The sequence below is a fragment of the Stegodyphus dumicola genome, chromosome 9, assembly GCF_044657685.1.
Source record: "Stegodyphus dumicola isolate Sdum_Otavi_A_Nest chromosome 9, ASM4465768v1".
Taxonomy (NCBI): Eukaryota; Metazoa; Arthropoda; class Arachnida; order Araneae; family Eresidae; genus Stegodyphus; species Stegodyphus dumicola.
The window spans coordinates 268,234-290,012 of NC_140776.1; the positions used below are offsets into that span (position 1 = coordinate 268,234).

Below are 21,779 nucleotides of genomic sequence, written 5' to 3' on the forward strand. Positions count from 1 at the left end.
TCGTCCGTTTTCTTTTCATGCCGCGTTCGAAACAGTGTCGTTTGTCCGCGGCCTGTCGATCTTATTCTGTCTTTCCCGTTTCATTCGTTGTTCAAAAAGTCACTTTTTGATTAAAAAAAGATATATTCAGACGAAATGACCCTTACTACTTTGACCTGACTTAGCCCTTGAGTTCTAATATTTATTAAACATTTTCTTTAAATAAATTTATTCCGAGCAGAATAATGAATTTCAGACATGTTCAAGAGGCGTGTTTTTGAATCTAATTCCATTTTTGTCATTATAGTGTCCGTTGTTTAATTTCACATACTTCTAAAGAAATAGAACCACTGTTCCTCTGCTTTGACAGAAAATCAAAATGTAGCAAGTGTATAACGAAGATGTACATGTTTTACTAAAAATATAGTGAGCCCTCTATAAACGCAACCGTTCACGGTTTTAAAGGATTTTGGTTGTACATATGGTGGTCTTAGAAATATAATATTCACTGGCAATGTTTGTTTATCTTCACAAAAAGTACAGGTCTCTTTCAAAAGGCGACGTCTTAGAAATGTCTTCAACAGATATAATTCACTATAATTACTATTTTCTAATGTGTGTGTGTGATTATGGCAAAGCCTCGAAGACTATCTGCCTAAGGGGAAGAATGCCTTCGTGGAGGGCTTTCTAAGGGAAACTGGCTCGTATACACGTTACACATGGGGAAAACCACGAAAACATCCATGCAGCCAGCCCGTTCGCGGGATTCGAACCTCGGACCGAACTACCAGTGTTCAGCGACTTAACCGCTCGGCCGCTGGTGGGCTTATTTTATAATGAATAATGGAATTAATTTAATCTAATGTCAGCTACAAAACGGTTATTTACAAAAGGGAGATTTAAAAGCACTGTAACTGTAATTAAGAGCACAGTAATTTTTCTTTCACAATCAGCTGTTAGATAAGATTAGCTGCTTTCTGTTTATTTTTCACGTTATATAACAGATATTCATACGTCTTGAACAAATATACAGCAAATGCAAGACAAATTATTAAAATATTACAATTTGAAACATTAATACTAATTTTCTATTACTATATATAATACTATTAATGAATGATGAATTTATATAATATGTATACTTAGAATCTAAAAACGATGAATTTTGAATCTAATGACTCTATAAATATATATTTATGTAGTTACAAAATTTTATTACATGTTATTATATGCATAGTTCTTTGTAATCTTCACAATCTCTAATAAAATGCTTCATATTTATTACTATATTTTGAGGTGATTGTACTTAAATTTGTAGAGATGTTGACTTCTAAGAGTTGTTCCATCCCCCCCCCAAAAATAAATAAATAAATAAAATGAAAATTAAAAACACTATTCCAAATTGCTGTAGTTGAAAGATTAAGAGGTTATATTTGGAATTCATTTTCTGCCAGGGTGTCAGCTGATAGTTTTAATTTATTCAGAAATCTAAAAGAAAATATCTCTAGGAAATCGCCAAATTATAATTGTTACATTCAAAAAAGCTTTCAATGAGAAATATATTTAAACTTAGATAATAAGCTCAGTGTAAAGTAAAGAATAAAATATCTCTTAACCAAGTTTTCATTGTGCTTAACTGTTTTAATATTCCTACACTAAAAAGGAACTAAAAGGAACTAAAGGAAAAACGAAGAAGAAATAAAATAAAATTCAACTGTTTTTAATTAAAAAGTTAATAGTTTTAATAATGAAACAGAATTATATTTAATATCAGCCATATTACCGTAAAAATAGCATGTGAGAAACTCCACAATGATATTTTTCATTTTCACATACACATACAAAAGTTAAATAAGTAAATAAATAATAAAATGAAATTTCAGATTTATCATCGAAACGTTATAGCTAATCACTTAATCAGAGAGTAGAAAGTTTGCTTTCAACATAATAAATTAAATAAACAGACAGACAAATATTTGTCTCAAATATATGTATACAAACAGACATATGTGTGAGACGTTAAAATTCAGATCTGAATAACTCCATTTATTACAATTAATATTATAAATACATGGTATAGTAATAAAAAACCATATGTCCATTTCGATTATGTGCGCTTTTAAATCAGTATGGGCTTTTATCAGCGTGGGCTTATATCAACGTGGGCTTTTATCAGTGCGAGCTTTTATCAATGTGCGCTTTCATCGTTGTGGGTGTTTGTCGCGTGGGCAATTATCATAGTGGGCTTTTTTTTTTGTTGGGTTTTGATGCATTCTTTTAAATATCGTCGATAAAAATTAATAAGACCTCACAACGTTCTGAGTTCATGAACGGTTGTTGGAAGTTTGTAATTAACAATAGTTTGGACTTTGTTAGGTAAATTTCTGTATAAGTTCAAACCACAATACATTCATACCTTCGTGCAGATTCTCCATTATTGATTTCTTTAAAGCGATAATATTTGGTGACAACAATTTGAAAAGTAAATTACTATGAGTCAATGCAAAATCCATTTCGAGACATTCCATTCGGGACAAAAGTCCGTTTGGGGCTTATTATTATGAAAAGTTTTGTTAAAAGAAGTCAGAATCTCAATCCACTGACAACACCCGATTGATATCTGAAATAACTTAGCATGCATATTAAGCAACTATAGATATACAAATGTATGTGATTGATTTTGTAGGAAACGGTGCAATGCACGCATACATACAATTATTAGATATTTACTCTTGAGGACGTGCAGCACGTGTAACTTTCTTTCTTTTTAATCTGAATTTGCTTCAAGTTGTTTCTAAAATTCGCTTTTAAACATATATTAACATTTTTCTTATTTTAAGCAGATACTTGATTTTTTTCATCAATATTCTCATCTTTTTTAATACAACATAGATTGGGGTTACCACATTCTGAGGAAAAGAAGTCAGGGATGCTCCAAACAAAATTTTAACCAGTTTTATCGTTCGGAAAGGAAAATTTTGCCAGAAATTTAATTTCCGAAGGATATGGTTAGAGCACGATAATAATAAATGAAAAGTAGTCATGCATAAACTACCGGCTGCTATCAGAAAGTTATTATTTTGTAAACCTACATTGCAGTAAGAATACAGAGGCTGTTCACACATTTTTTAGACGATATATATTGTATTCACAAAACTAAGGGGACTCATCGGGAGATTTAGTAGGGATATCAGCTAAGAGTATGGCCTTGATACCAGTTTTTTGTTCCATTTCTTTTAGGAAATTTACAGTGGATTTTGTAGTGTGACTGCTAGCTTTGTCCTGATGGAGTCTCACACATGGATGGCACTGTGGGTAAAGCGATGGTATTTCATTCAGAAAAATTGGCGATAAAATCTGTTCCTGATAGTATTTGGAGTTAATCTTGACATTTGTTTTGCACTCTCTTTATTTTTAACTTGCCATTATAAGAAAAACCAGCAACAATCATGAATCCCTTAGGAAAAACTTTCTTTCGATTCTTTGAACCATGTACTTAAATTTTTTCTCCCCTTTTATGATAATAAATGGCTTTTTTTTTTTTTTTTTGTTACAATCATTTAGATAACCCATGGTTCATCTATTGTTATAAATATTTTCCATTTTTCTTGGGATACGAGTTTCTCATATAGAATTCTGCAGCGTGTCCTGCATTGAACGATATGCTTTGGAAGAAGACGATGCACATTGCGTTTTCTTGCTTTCTTAAGGTTTAAATCAATGTTTATCATTTTGTTTACAGTGGACACCGGGCATTTTAATGATTTTGCAACTGTCCTTTGACTTGTAATATTAAACAACGTACCTTTGCAATAGTCGAAGATGTCCGTTTTTTCTTTGCATACTTGTTTGGAATTTTTGTCCCACTTGTGGCTCCAATTTGAAGCTTTTTTCCTTTATTGTTGATGATATTACCTATCGACGCTTTAGATATCACTAAACAATGACTCTCACATCGTTTTTGGATAACGGAGTATGCATTATTGTCGTCGGAAAGAGCGTCAATGTAACCTTCGAACCACTGCTTTGTTAAATTCGCCATTTTGAATAAAAACAAAACTTTCAAGCCACAGACGATAATTTTGACTTTTAAAAACATAGTACAAATGAAATTACTTCTTTTGCAGCAAACGATTTTTTATTACCGCTTACCAAAATCGTCTAAAAAATGTGCGAACAGCCTCTGTACATAGTGATATTAAAATAACAATATGCGATAGTAGCTGAGTCGAACACGTTGCACAGAGCGCCATGAATCCGGCTCATTTACCATATAAAGAAGCCTGAGGGACACCTCACAATCATGAATCTTGATGGCATTTCCCAGGAGGGACATCGGAGGAACAAAGAAAAAGGGGGGCCAGGATTTCGAAAGATCCAACACATGAGCAGTAGATAAGGCTACAATGAGTTGGAGCATAAAATAACAGATGTAAGGTGAAATCGCATGTTTGGAAAGTTTTCTAAGTGTGAGAACAATTGCGACGTCCGGTTAGCTTAACAAGAATCTACAGAAAAAAATGGTTCAGATAATAAATGTAAGGGAAAATAAAATGGATAAAATGCTGTTACAAAAATGCAGATACGAAATTGAATAGAGTGAGAAAATAACCAAAGAAATATAGTTTAGCAATTACAATAAAGGAAGGAGAAAATTATGCGAATATTTTTAAAACTTTCAGAAACTAGCGCTAAAACACCTAGTTGGGAAAATACGCGAGCCCAAATAGGGTATTTTTCTCATATGAGGTTTCCTTTGCTTAATTTTTTAAGTTAAGGTTTTGCATTTTCCCACGTTCTACCTGTTTTCGAGTAGTAACCTAGATTGTATTACTTATAATAATTTATACTCCTGTTGATATATATTTCTATTTATTCTTTCCAGATTTAAGTTTTCTTTACCTAGCAACATTATATTCTTTTCAGGTGCTTTTGTTTGTTACTACCATTTCCAGTTTCTTATATTTCATTTACATTTAACGTGTAATTTTAGATTTAATTTATTGCTCATTTATATAGGTAAATTCAACCATGGATCGGTTATCTAGAAAGACAAAACCTAAAGAAGTTGCACCAAATCTGTTAAAATATATGGCAATGGTAAGTACCATTTTTCATAATTTTCCCTCCAACATGACTCAAGTTTTCCTCATAATCAACCTAGCCTCTTATTATTTTCACTGAAGAAATTCTTCCATAATTGGCATATTTAATATTTTATATAATCTGATTATTCCTATTCTTACTTAAAAATAAATTTTATGTGTGAAAATATTTGCTCTCATTTATGAGTCGAAACGAATACAGACAAAATGACAAAACGAGTTTTTTGGAATTATGGATCATCTTTGCCAAACTTACGGATTTCTCTTTGAAATTATGTTACAATTTTTATTTGAATTATGTTCATAACAGCAACTTTGTTTATCAGCAGCAGACAGATTGAACATAAAAAAAAATAATAATATCTCATGTTTTTCAAATGGCAACAGACTAGAATGAAAAGTAAAAGAAGGCGTTAAAGTGAAAGAAATCAAAATCGCATTTCGAGACTAAAATTCCGTTAGGGTTAAAAATCACGATCCCTTCTTACGAATGAATATCGAGTTGAATTATAAATATAACTACATCCAATTGACTTTTCGTCCAGGCAAAACGACTACAGCCCTCACATTAACTTAGACTTGTACCTAATAATAGTCGATTCATTATTTAAAGTAGGTCAAAGCCATGAGGATTATATGCCTGACAGGAGGGATGCCTTCATTTAAAGCTTTCTGAAGCAAATTTGTTCACCGTTTTGTTCTTATCATTTCTTCATTTAAAGCCAGTTTGTTTGCCTGGGATCCAACCCAAACTTCCTCGAATTCAGTGGTCTTAATCACTCGGCCAAGAATGAGGTGCACCTGATAATGAAAAGAAAACAATTCTGAAAAAATAATTTTTAGTCTTAATGCATAAATTTTAATACCTAAAATATATTTCATATTTCATTTCTGAGGGGGGGAATTTAATTAAATTATTTGTTTTTCTGTTATAATATTTGTGAGTTACAAACGAAAAAGTTTTTCTGTTATAATATTTGAGTGACAAACAAAATTTCTGTGGTCCTTCGTGTGAAATGATTCGATAACTTGAAGACAGACAGAAATGGTATTTTTTTAATTGGAACTGTCTGGTATGTTACAGCCCGATTTAAATTATATTTACTTTTCATTCGTTTTTAAAGTACATTAACCATATAAGTTTTTATTTTAATTTAATTATTCCTTTTTTCTTTTTTTTAATAATGCAGGTTAATAAAAGGATTGAGTCCATAGATATGAAAATAGCAGAGTTAGATGAAATATTAGTAAATTATAAAGATCATCTGGAAGAAATGAGAGAGGATCCAGCAAGAGTGAGTTTTTCAACCCTTTTGCAAGTAAAAAGAAATATGTGAAATTGATTCAAGATTATTTAATTATATGATTTTTTTCTTTTGTAGATTTGTATTGAAATCGCAGAGTCGAGTGTACAAAAAAGAAAAAAACTGTAAGTACTTTTTTTCCCCAATTTTCAGATACAATGATCTGTCAACAACCTGTTTTTATATTTCATACTGAATTTTACCTAACAAATGTTTTTATGTTTGCCATTTTTCAATGTAAAAATAAGCTGGATGCATATGTGAGGTTTTGGAGACTACGAAACCTGTCCGGTATTTATATATGGAGTAGATAAAAATGTAAACTATATGTCATAGAGCTGTTTTTATCTCCTCTTAAGTGTGGAAAATCTTATATCAGACTTTGTATAATTGCAATCTTACTTTTTTTATTTTCAGCCACTTTTCTTATTTACTTTATTTCAAAAAAGAATTACGTTTTTCATATCTCAAAAGCGCGACTTAAAACATATATTAGATTTATATATAGCATTATTCTAACATAGGCATTTTGACACAAATTCGGACTTTTTCCGAAAGAAACATATCATTTTTTTTCATTTCGATTCTACGAAACAAATTATGTTTAGATGTTAAATTTTGTAATTTTTGGTGAGAAATTGAAAAATTTATCTTGGCGCATTTCTTTTGAGTTTGGCCAAGAATAATTCACTTGGCGGAATTCTTAATTTATATTAACCTACTTACTTTCCTTATTTTTCATTGATGCACGAGAGGAAAAAGGTCCATCGTTCATTCTTTCAAATAAGTGTAACAAAGTGCGTGAACCACATTTTCGTTATTATCGCTTATATAAAATACGCCAAATTTCAAAACGCACCAAAATGTAAATTTACATATATCTTAGGAAATATTGAATAAAAAATTCTGAGTTTTTGCTGATATGCTTAGAAATACATCTACTTTAAGATGATGTTAAAATTTTTGTAGGTTATAATACAAACTTTTTTCGAAAAATTTATAAAAAGTATTCAAAAATACAAATTTTTAAAAGATATAATAAAAATGTACGAATTATATTTGGATTAAGCCTAAATTCGAATTCTGGAAGAAGGAATCAAGTTAGTTTAATAAAAAAAAGAGATATTAATAAATATGTATCTAGTTCAATTAAACATTGAGGAGCTAAAATTTTTAGAACTAATTTTTATAAAAGTACTCGTGAGATTTTTACAAAACTTGGCAGTTTCGCATAATTTGAGTCGCGGAATCGAAATACGAAAAAAAATTGGCATATCATTTCAGAAAAAGTCCTATTTTGTGTCAAAATACCTATATTAAAACCATGCTATATATGAGGGGTCGTCAAACTTCATAACGACAGGAGCCGCATAGTAGATTTCATGAATGTTCGAGAACCGCAAATACATATTTATACCGTTTCAAAAATAATAAGACATGTATTCAATGGAAAGAAACTTTTGAAGTAAATTAATGAGAATTTCGCATTTTTTATGTAATTAAACATGGTTACATATAAATGCAAATACATGTTTTGTTTTCTGCTGGCCTGTATTCAGTAAAGTAAGTCCCAATAAAATATAAATTTGAAATTACTGTATTATGTAGTACTGTTCAGACAGGAAAAGGTAAACATTTTCTTTTTGTTTCCTTTATCCTCCTCCTTTTATAATTGCCGTTTGATTTTAGTAGAAATAAGCTAAAATCCGAAAAATATAAATTGGTCTTTAAGAATACAGTTATGTAAAACATTTTTCATTTGAGTGAATTATAAATAATTAATTAAAAAAGTGTTTTTTTAAAAAAGTGATTAATAAAGAAACGTGACCATGCCTGCTATATATAAATCTAATAAATACCCTAAGTCGCCCTTTTGAGACCCGAAAAAAGCAAGTTGAAATTTGTCAAACGGGAGATATAGAAATGTCCCATTTTTTTAGGGGGGGGGGGCTAGTGTACATGCATACATACAATTCTAAATCCAGTCCACCGGTAATTCTAAATTCATATATTACGTTCCTCAGATTAAATTGATTCCTAAAATAAATAAGTGAAATTTTGAAACAATCCTGTGTAATTACCTTTTTGAAATCTTAACTTTTTGATCACCATTGTATTTAGGTATAACATGGAAGTACGTTATGGGAAATTTTTAAAGCATGTAGAATTTTAATATTATTACGGATTTTGTATTTAGTTAGCTATTTTTAGTAGAACTGTAATTAAAATTGTTTTATATCTAATCACAGTACAGCAGGAGACTTTTAAGAGAAAGCTACGTTGGAAAAGTAAAAATACAGAAGCACGCGCATTTAACAATGAATAATTAGATATCTCGTAATTCTATTCTTTTGCTTTCCAGAAATCTCGAGAAAACGGAAATTACCAGAAGCTTCTCGTGACTGATTAAAAGGCTTTAAAAAGCTGGAGAGAAACATCTCAGTTCAGTTGTCTACTGACTGTTGTTATTGATTGTAGCGAATTCGCGGTGAGATCGGATTAGCTTTCCTTGCGCTTTGGATTGCGTACTATTTAACGTTTTATTAGTTTAAAATATAACTACTGTGTGATATTGTACGAATATCTTTGAGGGAAAAAATCTAGCATTTTATTACAATACTTGTGATAAGAATAAATTTTATTAACCTTTTATCAGACTTGTGCATTCAATCTATTACGAAACCGTATGCACGCAGCAATATTTTTATATACAGTTCATTGTGAAACTCTTATCATATGTTATATGGTTACTGTACACTGTGGATATAAATACCTCCACATGTAAAATTAAAAATATATTGATATTTTATTCTTAACAATTTTATTACATTTAAATTCCTCTTAATAGATACGAGATGGAGAAGGATCGTCTGGCTGATCAGTCTTTTCGTTTGGAGAAAATAAAATCTCTTGTGCAGAGATTTAATGCTATTGTGAGTATTATTCTTTAATGTCTGTTAGGCTTAGTGATATTTATTAATGATCTGTCGTAACGAAGGAACTAAACTGAAATTATAATAATAATAACAATAAAATACATCTGTGACAAGTTTTCGACCTTACGGCCTTGGTTCTAGTGTAGAATTGGGTGCCCCTTCGATTAGCGATAATTTTTGTAAAATTTTGGCGACGAAATCTTATTTCTGGTTACCATGATAGTGTAACTTTGCCTCCTGATTTTTTTAAATAAAAATAGATTGATGTGTACATGGACAAATTTAAACAGTGCGCAATGCCTAGTTTGTGCAATTCTGGGATGTTTTTTTCTTTTTAAATGAAAATAGATCGATGTGTACATGGACACAGAGTTTATGCAATTGTTTGACTTTTTATTTTGGTTCTGCGTAGCGGCCATCTTAAAATTGTGTCTTCCTGGCGCCGATCTTGGCGTCAAAAAAGAATCGCCAAAAAACAAGGGGCACCCAATTGTAAACTTTTACCACGGTCTTTACTTCCATAAATCTCCTATTCCCTAGGGTCACCTATTAGTTCGTACAATACTCCGGAAGTTAAATTTTCCGAAAAACTACAATGAAGATATACGTCGGGTAAGTAATTTCTTGGACGGAAAAGCAGTTTTCTTAAGTTTTAGCAGTAGTTAGATGAGGTATAATGCTTATATGGCATAAATGTACTTTAGAGTAAGTCCTAGGAAGTAGCACGTGATCACTATACACTAACCAAAGTACAAAATCATGATAAAATAGAGATGCAAATAAATGTAGTAAAAATGCAGAAATCATCGTAAAAATAAAATAATGCTTTAAAATATTTGGGTAAACAGTAAAGATGAAACTGAAATTATATATCTATGTCGTAACACAATTAAGAGGCAATCGGCCTAGTGCGGCCTTTACCAATATACACTCATGTCCAAAATTATCTTTACATACCCAAAAATGATGATATTCAATGAAATATCGAATTAATGTGATCCGTATTTGCAGGGAATGTGTGAAAACCAAGCTTAATGAGCATTATCCAATCAAAAGTAATCAAACGGTTTGTGATATGCAAATCTAGGCGTTACGTCATCCAAGGGTGAATCAAGCGCTTTGCGCAAACTGAATATTTGAGTGAATTTCTGCAACATAGCGTTTGATTTCAGTGTGTAGGGACTCAAAGCGGTTTGTTATGGCTTCGAAGTATCATTTGGAAGAATCTGTAAAGTGGCGAATTATCGGCCGTTTAAAAGCAGGGCAGTCAATCATGGAAACAGCCACATGTTTGAATATTTCAAGACAGACAGTCTCTAAGCTATGGAAACAGTTTCAAAATGATGGAAGTGTTGCAAGAAGGCCTGGACAAGGTCGGAAACGAATGACAACTTCTTCTGAAGATCGGTATCTGGCATTAACTGCCCGTCGTAACAGAAAGGCTATTGCTCGCCAGTTAAATTCAGAGCTTGCAGCCGCCACTGGAACTCTTGCATCACGGCAAACAATATACAGAAGGCTTAATGAAAAAGGCCTGTATGCCAGAAAGCCAAGGGTATGTGTTTTACTGTCTTCACAGAAAAAGAGGGATCGCTTTAATTGGTGTAAAGAACATCAAAACTGGACTGAACTTCAATGGTCCCATGTTCTCTTTACTGATGAGTCGTGGTTTAGTTTAACTGGTGATTCTAAACGTGTTTACATCTGGAGGGAGTCAGGAACACGAAATGATCCCTCGAACATTGTGGAACATGACCGTTTCGGTAGTGGAGGTGTCATGGTATGGGGTGGAATAATGATTGATGGACGTACGCCCCTACACGTGTTCAGCAGCGGATCTGTGACAGGCCAGATATATCGAGATGAGGTCTTAGATCCTTATGTAAGACTTTTCAGGGTTGCATATGGACCTGACTTTTTATTTATGGATGATAATGCCCGTCCACATCGAGAAAACCTCGTTGATGAATTCCTTGAAAGTGAAGACATTAAGCGAATACCTCGGCCACCAAACTCTCCTGACCTTAACCCGATAGAGAACTTATGGGACTACTTTGGAAGAGCAATTGCATGTATACATCCTCCTCCTAGAGATGTAAATGCTCTGAAGACGGCATTGCTGGAAGAGTGGAGATTAATTCCCCAAACTGTGGTTAACAACGTTATTTCCAGCCTTAAAACACGTTGTGATATGTGTGTACAAGTCAGGGGAAATCATATTCCATATTAAATTCGTAAGACTTAATTCTTTTTCTGAATCATTCCTTTTTTTCTTAACTCTTTTTGTCACACTTTATTACCATTTTTATTGTTTCATGCTACAATTTTATATCATATGAGGTGATCTTCAATTTTTTCTTTTGCATTTATGTGTCATCATGTTATGTATGATTCCACGAAAATTCATTAAATTATAAGTCATAGTCTCTGAGAAATCCGTGAATTTATGCATGTAAACATAATTTTGGACATGAGTGTATTATAAGTAGGGTGTCTTTAATGATTTATTAAAATCCTGACACCATTAATATCTGCCATCGTATTTAACCTATATTCCATTTTAGTTGATTAAATGTGGCAAAACATTTATCGTAATTGATAAGTAATCAATAAAACAATTCGACAAAATAACTGATGATCTGTGGTCATGTTTAATCCATCATAATCGAAATTAGTTGAAACAGTGGATACAAATTCAGCATTGCATATTGTTGTTTCAAAGCAAATTAGAAATCGATGAAAATCTGTGGTTTTATTTTTATTTCCTCCATAACTTTTGATATTAGAATCTTGAGTTGTTCGTTTCAGATTGAGCCCACATTCCTTCAAAATTTTCCTGCTATTATACTGTTCTTTTCTTTTTGTATTTGCGCATGCGTATATATTAGATTGATAGTGACAAGCAAAAATTTCACCAATCAAAATCAAAGAAACAGGAGATTATATTAAATTATTAGATTATTATAGATTATATTATTAGAACTATTATAGATTATATTATTAGATTATTATTAAAAAATATTGAATATTGGTAAAAGCGCAGTTTGAAGAAGCGGGTATTCACTCAGGTAGAGAAAATATATATGCAATATAGATAAAATATGTGAATGCCACGCATGTGCACTCAGATGGTCTTCGGCCGCCTTCGCTACCGATTAATTTGGTCAGTTCCATAGACTGCCCGTAGCAAGCGATTGAACTTTTTTGGGAAAAAAGGTGGACGTCGACCTTTCCCAGCACCCAGAAAAGAATTATAGAAAGTTTGGTGACGATAGCTATAGTAGTGACTGAGTGTATCATGAACAAACAAACAGACATTCTTCTTTATATATAGAGAGAGAGATGTATGAAAGGGTATTGCTAATCTTTCAGTAGAGCCTTGAATACTCCAATATAGCCTTGAAATTAGCTTGCTTATAGTTTCTCAAGGCTATTAGAGTTAAATCTCTTGCTCTAGCAGTTATAAATTTTGATCACATGACTAACAAAATACGTAGTATTTTATGTTAATAACAATTGCCAGGAGTTGTATCAAGATTTATTGTCACATTGAAATAGTTAATGAACGCAGTTTTTTAAACTTTGGAGCAAATCTTATTTCAGACTTTTCTTGTACAGACTGTGCAATTATGTGAGTTTAGGAGTGGTAATTTTTTTCAATCTATATTACAGACTGATGCCATGAATATGACAGTAAAAGAACTGAAAAGACTGTCCAGAAAAGTAAAGACTAATACTGTAAGAAAAGTAAAGATTGATACTGAGGTAAGAAATTTATATTTTGCTATTCCGTAACATGAACAAAAAATATGATATGACCAGAAAATGACCAATTCCATGTTAAGACGTAGAATTGGTGGAATAGCAACGAGCTTTAAGTAAACTATCAACTTCTGGTTGATGGTTTTGAAGTAAAATCTAATTGGCTTATAAACCCTATGGTTCAATGTTAATTATAAACATCACTCATTTTTTAGTATTCCATTCTCTCATACGATGGATATTTGTAACTGTACAGGCTCATGTACACATCAGTTGACACACTTAAAAATATCCCGTCAATCGTGGTATATCCTCTGGTCATCGCATTCACAAATCAATCGCCTAACAAACACAAAATTTTTAAACGCAGCATATCTATAGAATTTAACGAGCTCACAATTTATTGGTCCGTCTTATTTTTCAAGTTAAATAATACCGGTACATAGAAAGGTCTGAAAAAAACCATTTTTTATTTTAGTCAGCCACATAGATGCACAGAATCCGTTATAAGTTATCAAACATGTTGTGGTTTACGACATATGCTTGGAATACGATTCGAGTTCGATGAGTCACGTTGCACACACCACCCTTGTTTACATTCTTCGAGACACTACTACAGTCTGTCTACCACTAGAGCTGTTTCATCGGCATGTCCAGGTGGTGACGGTCGCTAATAGGAACAATGAATAGTATATGCAATTAGAGTGAACCAAATCATTTTTTTTGATGAATGCTGGCAGCGAGAAAATGTTTATTATTCGGCTAATAGCTCTCGTAAACCTCATAACTATTTAGTAGTAAGTTCGAATGAATAAGTAGAAATTTGAAAACAATTATTTGAAGAAATATTATTCAACCACGCAACTCCAATAATTAATATAAAATTCTAATAAAAATATCTAAAAGTGAAAACATTTTTATGATTTTTAAGTAAAAAGTAAAGTTTTGTTTATGTGATAAAGTAAAAATATCTCCAAGAAAGAAAAAACTGTATGCTTTTTCCGACTATGCAAAATAGATGGGAAAATGAAAAGGTTAACATAAAATGAAAGGTTATGTCGGCAAGTGAAAAACTCTTAGGAGAAAGTAAAGTATCTGATGTGGGCACCCCACGACTTCATTGAAAGATCTAGGAAAGTACACACATATATATACATATATTTTTTTTTCTGCACTTCATTTAAACTTATTTTCTGGAATTCCATTAGAGATGCATTTCTCATTCAATCGATTCGTGTCTACGCAAAAAATAAATAACTCAAAACATCTTCATTCAAACTTGTAAAATACAAAAAAAAAATTAAATACCAAATACAATTAAAAACAGCTAAAAAAAGAGTTTTTGCAAAATAACGTATGTTAAAACAATATATATAAATCTAAAATATACTATAAGTCGCGCGTTCAAGACATACAGTGTCTCACAAAAGTGATGGGACACTTGTGCTTTATAAAAGGAAACTGTGGTGAAATAAATTTAAAAAACATGTAAAAATTTTTTGTGAATGTCTTTCATACTTAAATTTAGTAACAATTATTACATAACATACATTTTCTCAAAATATTAAAATATTCATTTAATAAAAATACAATTGTTTAGAACGAAGCAAAAAATGGCTCGCATAAGTGATGGGACACTTACTTTTCCATCAAATATTTATCCAAAAAATTTACTTTTTAAAAGGTTTTAATATTTTGTTTTATTTCCTTTTACTTTTAAAACATGATTTAATCTTCTTGAGATGGACTAATTTTTTTTGTGATTTCTGGAGTGATCTTACCCCATTCTTCCTGAAGCACCGATTTTAATTGTTGTTTTGAAGAAATGGTGTGTTTGCGAATTCTTGATTCCAATTCTTGCCAAATATTCTCTATGGGATTTAAGTCTGGAGATTGTGATGGGGTTTTTATTATTTCAGGACAGTTATACAGCAGTCTGTGTCTGACGTTCAAAGCAGTGTGCTTTTTTTATACCATTGTCCTGGGAGAATTTAAAATCGTTATGAAGGTTCAATTTTCGTGCTGAAGATTTCAAATTTTGATTTAAAATGTCAATATACTTGTACTGATCCATTATACTGTCGATAAAAACAAGATTACCAACTCCAGCGGACGACATACACCCCCATACCATAACTCCTCCTCCACCATGTTTTACTGTTGGCACCAAGTTCTGTTTGCGAAATTCTTCCCTGGGTTTTCTCCACACCAAGATTCTACCGTCAGAACCAAATATATTAAATTTACTCTCATCAGCAAATATAACTTCATTCCAGTAATCAGAATTCTTAATGTTGGATTTTGCGAAAGCCAGTGTGAGTTTTCTATTCTTTTCACTTACGAAGAATTTTTTCCTGTCTGCTCTACCGTGATATTCAGTAGATCGAATTACTCTTCTAATAGTGTCAGCATTAGCAATTACTCCATATAATGCTTGTAAATCAGCAGTAACTTAAGGAGCACTTATTCTTGGATTTTTTTAATATTTCGAACGATAATTCGCTTTATTCCATTGGATAGTTTTGATGGTCGGCCAGGTCTTCTTTTATCCTGGATCATATGATTCTTTTTATATCGTTTAATGATACTGAAAACTGTTGAATGACTCAAGTTAACTGTTTCAGCAGTTTCTCTAATAGATTTTCCACGTTCAATATCCAAATTAATAACTAATTTTCGAATTTCAGGAAAAGTTTCTTTTTGTTTAGCATTCATGGCTGTACAGAGCTAAAAAACACAAAAATTTCGAAACAAACTGGAGAGAAATACTGCAGACGATTTTATAAATTATTGCCAATTGCTTTTGAGTAAAAATAAAAACCCAAAAAAAATTTTTTATAGTAGTACGTAGTAGTATCTAATGGTGTCTCAGCACTTATGTGAGCCATTTTTTGCTCCGTTCTAAACAATTGTATTTTTATTAAATTAATATTTTAATACTTTGAGAAAATGTATGTTATGTAATAATTGTTACTAAATTTAAGTATGAAACACACCCACAAAAATGTTTACATCTTTTTTTTAATTTATTTTATTACAGCTTCCTTTTGTAAAACACAAGTGTCCCATCACTTTTGTGAGACACTGTAGTTCAGTTTCGTCATTCGACCGAGTAGAACGAGAGATATAGACCCCGCCCCCCTTTTGATTTGATGTACTTATCCTAGCAAGTTTTATTTTCTGTTCTGTGTCTTCTCAAAATTATCCCGTTCAGAGCAAAAAATGTCGTTGTTTTAGAAAAAAATATTTTGGTTTACCTAGTTACAGCAGAGAAAGCAGTCTATGTATCTTATGGGGAAAACAGAAACAAATGTTCAAGTAAATTTAACCCATGAGAATTCTAAAGTAAAGCCCGCTTAAAGCTCTCAAATGTAAACTGTCTTTCACTATTGATAATAGGGAGAAAGCCAACAATAGCTGCCAAAAGTTTTCCCTTGAACTCAAAAAATCTAGTTGTACTTAAATGTATTAATAAATTTCCATTTTAGTGGGAGCTGATGAAAGTAGAAGTCACAGTAAATACAAAATAATAGGATAATTGTTTAGCAAAAATAAAACACTACAATCGCTATCATACAACTTAAATAATTTGAAAATGAAGTTCTTAAGTACTTAAGTACAGAATTTTTATAACTATAAAATTCAGATTGAGCCAAAAGTTTCACAAAGCTTTTACATCTATGATTTAAAAAAAAAAAAAAGAAATTTTACATCATAATGTTTAGGAATTAACTTAGGTGAAAATTTTGTCTCTCGAGACTGCCTTCCAGCTTTCCTGCAAAACCATTTTCTGTAATAGAGTAAATAATGACTTTCTCGCAAATAGATACTAGGCATAATGTCCAAAATAGTAGACCGTTTGTTTTCCGATCTAGATATCAAGTATAAACAAGATAAAAATCTTACCTAGTCAGAAGATTTTCTTTCTTTAATCCAAGCAATCACGGGATATTTTTTATTTACTGAAAAAAATCTACTCAGAAGCAGACAAAAGCCCTCATTATAAACTAAAAATTATATTTTAATTTCACATTGCACATTACTACCTACAGTGGATCTCAAAAGTGTTCTCCACTTTAAGAATTTGCAGAAAAAGTGCTATAGCCCGGAACTGAATTCGAATACAGAGCTCAAATAATTTTTCATGCCATCTTCATGCTGATTTTGAATAAAACCAAATTTTTTGGTTTTAAATATTGGCAAATTTTCTTTTTCTGAAATTGAAAATATAAGGAGGCATAAATAAAACACAGCAGAAAAGTTATCGTACACCGAAACATTTTCGTAAAATTCCATAAATAAAATTATCGTCTGCCATTTTTAAAAATTTTTGCATTTAGGAGACGTTTAAAAAGGTGTTTCGCTTTATTCTTTGCTTGATTATGCTCTTATATTTCATTTAATATTTTTAAATGGGTCGTAGTCATAAGGAAACAACTAGTAGCATTCAAAAATTGATTGTTTCATCATAAGAGTGGAAAATCTATCCGGAATATCGCTAAATTAATAAATTTATCCCATTCTAAGGTGCAATATGTGATAAAATGCTTTAAAGAAGAAAATTGGATCGAAAATAAAATAAGAAGAGGTCATCTGGGAAAGTCTTATCAGAGATTTATAGTTATAAAATTAGTGAAAACTCTATCTTTGAATGTTGTAAAGATTTCGACAGAATTTACTGAAAAGTTTTCTACTTCAGTTTCACCTGAAACTGTTCGACGAGTACTCAGATCAGCTAGATTATTTAGATCAGCTGATCGAGGAAAATATAGAAAACCTAGGCTTTCAATCGCAATAATTATTAATGGTAAATAAGCCTGAAGCGTCTTATTTGCAGACGAAAGCAAATTTAACGTTTTGGATTCCAGTGGGCGTATAATTGTAAGGAGACGAGAAAATGAGGAACCGAATCCCGAGAACTTCGTTGGAACCATGGAGGTAGGAAGTAAGTCCTTTCTTACCTCCATGGTTGGAACAGTAAAGCATGGGGGTGGAGGTGTCCTTGTGTGTGGGGGGGTCATGTCAACACATCAGGATTAGGTAATTTAGTGTTTGTTGGTGGCATAATGAACCATGCTCTTTATTTAAATCTTTTACAAGATAATTTAAAATTACTCGCCCAAAACTGGGGTACTGCCAAACTCGACATAATCTAGTAAATGACTTCACTATACGACTTCCTTCCATACAGAAACTTAACGCTTTCAGTAATATAATCGATATTAATTCTTCCCCTACCACCTGATACTTTTCGTTTAATTCCGATTCCAACCTGATGCCATTAACTAGAGCGGCCTTCAGAACATGAAAGTAGTGTGTCTCGCTGCAGTATTGAACTAAGAGACTTTTACCAATGTCTTTAAATCAACCCAGAGCCTTCCCTTTAAAAACGGAAGCTGATGTTTCTATCTTCTGCCTCCCCAACTAGATACGATAGAAAGTGACTTTTCTAACCCTTTCACAAAATATATTGCAAAGCTTCTACCATCAAAACTGAAGGCTGGATTCATCGAATTAGCCTTATCGTTTTACGGCATCTACAGTGTACTCTATTCCTTCACTTAGGATCCACCAGCTGTTGAGCAATACAATCGCTGAACACCGTCAGGTCTCCCTGGGTTTTGATGTTAGAGCATTTTCATTGTTTTCACTATGCGTAACGTTAATAGGAGCCAGTTTCCCTTAAAAAGTTCCTCCACGAAAGTATTCCTCTCCTTAGGCAGATAGTCCTCGTGTGTTTTGTATTAATGAAATAAACCAAATTGAACCTTCGGTTGCATTTCCCAGCGTTCCTCCCACTTCCAATATGGCAGGGGCTAAACTAAAACTTTTGGAATCTTCAGGCATCCTTAACTATGCATGTTGGGCATTAGTGTGCTGAACTCCATCTACTCTGAATGTTAATTCCTTCAACCACAAAAGACAGACAGACAACTTTTTCCGCCGTCTTAGCTTCTAAGTCAAATTTTGTCATGCTTCCAATAAGGTCGTAACATTGTCAGCGCTTCATTAAAATTCTGAATACTTACGAAAATAGTCTGCTTTCATAGCTTGACCTTTTTTTTTATGCTTTTAGAAATATATGTTTTGTTCTACCATTTGTAAATTTTTTAATGCATGCATAATAAAACAGTTGTTTTAATACAGATGTAGCCAATTTTAACTGTAATTTTTAGCATCATTCTATAATTTAGATAAACAAATTGCAATGCTAGAACTTGAGGGCAAATTCTTGTTTCCGTTGTACAACTTGAAGCTTAGTACTGACAATATTTCCATTTTTATTACAGACTGAGGCTATGAAAAAAAAAAGTTAAAAACAAGAACAAAGAGTGCAGAATGAATGCTGGTTTTGAGGAATTCGTATTGGTATTGAGAACTCCAAAGCGAAGAAAAGCAGCATCTTCTGAAGAGAGTGAAGCATCATTCAAAGAAACAAAGCCAAAGAAAAAACCAAAGGTTGGTAAATGGGTCAGCTCCGATTCTGAATCTGAAAAGAGCATGAGTTCCAGCGAAGAAAGTGAAAGCAGTCAAGAATCAGAAGATCAGTGGAAAGTCAATAAAAGCTGTGAAGGGAATCGAATAAAACTCAACATAAATAAGAAAGCCATTAGTAGTGAAGATGATGATGAATCCACTTCTCGAGAATCTGCACCGAGGAAGCGGGAGAACAAAATCGTCTCAGATGAGAGTGAAGAGGAGGAAAGTTCATCAGAAGATGACAAACAAGACTCTCGGCCATCATATCAGCCTAACTATGGTCCACCTGAGCAAGTCCCTCCTTTTATTTCAAATCCATATGTAGCAACACCAGTGCCACAGCCTAATGGAGGATTTATGATCCATACTTTGTTACGAGCTAGGAATCCCGAAAACGAAGAAGATGAACTGACAGGTGTTACTGACATAGTTTCATACATCACACAAGAATAAATCTAAATCATGTAAATTACCATTCAGCATTTTAGAGAGCATTTATCAATGTAGATAACTTGTATGTATAAAATCATATTTGCAATATGTTTTATTTCTAGTTTTATATTTCATGCTAAAAGTTTACAAGCTGTTGTCTTTTTTTTTATTGATATTTTGTACATTGATTTGACATTTTTTATGGCTTTACAAAATTGGTACCGATTCTTTGGTTATTTTCACGTCCTGTTCTTTTTGGAATGGGTTTATTAGTTACTGTTTCTAATGGTAAGTATCAGCTAGGTACTTAAAGTGTAAATATGCAAAGTCCTCCTGGTAGTAGTAAATGCTGTAAGGATCTGTAAGGATGTCTTTTCTCCCTCTCCCCCGTTAAGCTGCCATTACATATGTATATTAAAAAATATTCTGCTTTGGATTTGTATCATGTATTCTGTGTTGCTATTTAGCACCATAGATTTCTGTACACGTGAATGATCTGTATGTCTGTTATTTATATAAGTGTATTGTTTATACATCCTACTTTATCACATGTGTTATAATTTTCATAATTCATATCTATTCAGATGTAAGCTATTTTGTTTTTTAATATTAAACGAATGAAAATTCATTTTTCTGGTGCCTTTATGAACATCTACTCCTAGACTTTAGGTACCAAACCTAATCATTCCCATTTCATGAACTCTATGAACAGATTCTACTTAGTATACTGTCGCTTAAATGTGTAAAAACAATTAACACAGGACTGATTTAATGTTTATTTTACTTTCCTTTCCTTTTCCCACTATTTCCGTGTGTAGCTTGCTGATAGCAAGCTGTATACCGGCTGTATACCGGCTGAATTAAAAAGTACATTGCAGGTATAGCAAATGCATGAGTGTGTCCGGAGGACAGGATGCAAAATGAAAATTTATTTTACTGTATGACAGATTGGTTTAAACTAAGAGCTGGTTTGGCTGTTTACTGGTGACCAAAAAAAGTCGTAAAAAATTCCTTAAAATATACAAATCATTTATTTAAAAAAATGTAGACTGTGCATAAGTGATTTAATTTTTTATATTAGTTTATAGTTTCTGAATGAATTCTGTATTTATTAATATTTCTTAATGCATTCTGGGTTACATGTAGAAATGAAAAATATAGAATTCTCAATAAAAATTACCTTCGTATCGATAATGAAGGAAAATTTCAGAAAACATCATAGTTTTTGGAAGCTGATTCTTTTTTTGTTTGTTTTATATTCTTATATGTAGGATAGAAAGATTTATCTGCAATAAATTTAGTTTAAAACTATAATATATATTAAAATACTAAAATATGCACATGTTGGAGCAGTCAGTTTAGTATATACAAAGTGTTAAAAAAATATGCTAGTTTAATTTTGACTTAATAATCTCACTTTTCTGTTTTTCACCTGTTTTGAGGAATATCCTTATTTTTTTATAAAGTCTAAAAGTTAGTGAATGCTGCTGAGAAAGGAGACAAATTATGGATTAGAAACATTTTACAAAATACAGGACTGTAATTGTTCTTCTGGATTCATTTTTTTCCCTCCTGTTAAAATTGTATGTCAGAATGAAAAATACCAAAACTTTTCCAAAATTCAAAACTGATCAAGAAGTACTAAAAGTACAATCAAAATATCAAACAATACATAAAAGAATTTAATATGTAATCAACTTATACATCTATAACTATGAAAAGAAAATTTTTTAAATTTATGACATAGCAGAAACTGATTTTTAACTTAAAAAAATTTCTCA

The 21,779-nt window shown here is 31.9% G+C and overlaps 2 protein-coding genes across 5 annotated transcripts in view; both read left to right on the forward strand.

The window, feature by feature from the left end:
• The window catches only part of LOC146995278 (uncharacterized), a 474,485-nt gene that overhangs the window by 235,988 nt on the left and 216,718 nt on the right, over nt 1-21,779 (forward strand). The gene's annotated exons all lie outside the window — the stretch shown is intronic.
• LOC118201591 (charged multivesicular body protein 5-like) lies at nt 1,201-20,626 on the forward strand. Of its 2 annotated transcripts, XM_085823157.1 has the most exons (6): nt 1,201-5,079; nt 6,275-6,379; nt 6,467-6,513; nt 9,237-9,321; nt 12,997-13,089; nt 19,377-19,544. In XM_085823157.1, exons 1-6 carry the CDS (start codon nt 5,011-5,013, stop codon nt 19,401-19,403), a joined length of 426 nt encoding a protein of 141 aa, XP_085679283.1. In that variant the 5' UTR covers nt 1,201-5,010; the 3' UTR covers nt 19,404-19,544. The 2 variants fall into 2 exon arrangements, with proteins under 2 accessions (XP_085679283.1, XP_085679282.1); XM_085823156.1 differs by lacking the exons at nt 1,201-5,079; nt 6,275-6,379; nt 6,467-6,513; nt 9,237-9,321 and having other exon boundaries at nt 19,377-20,626.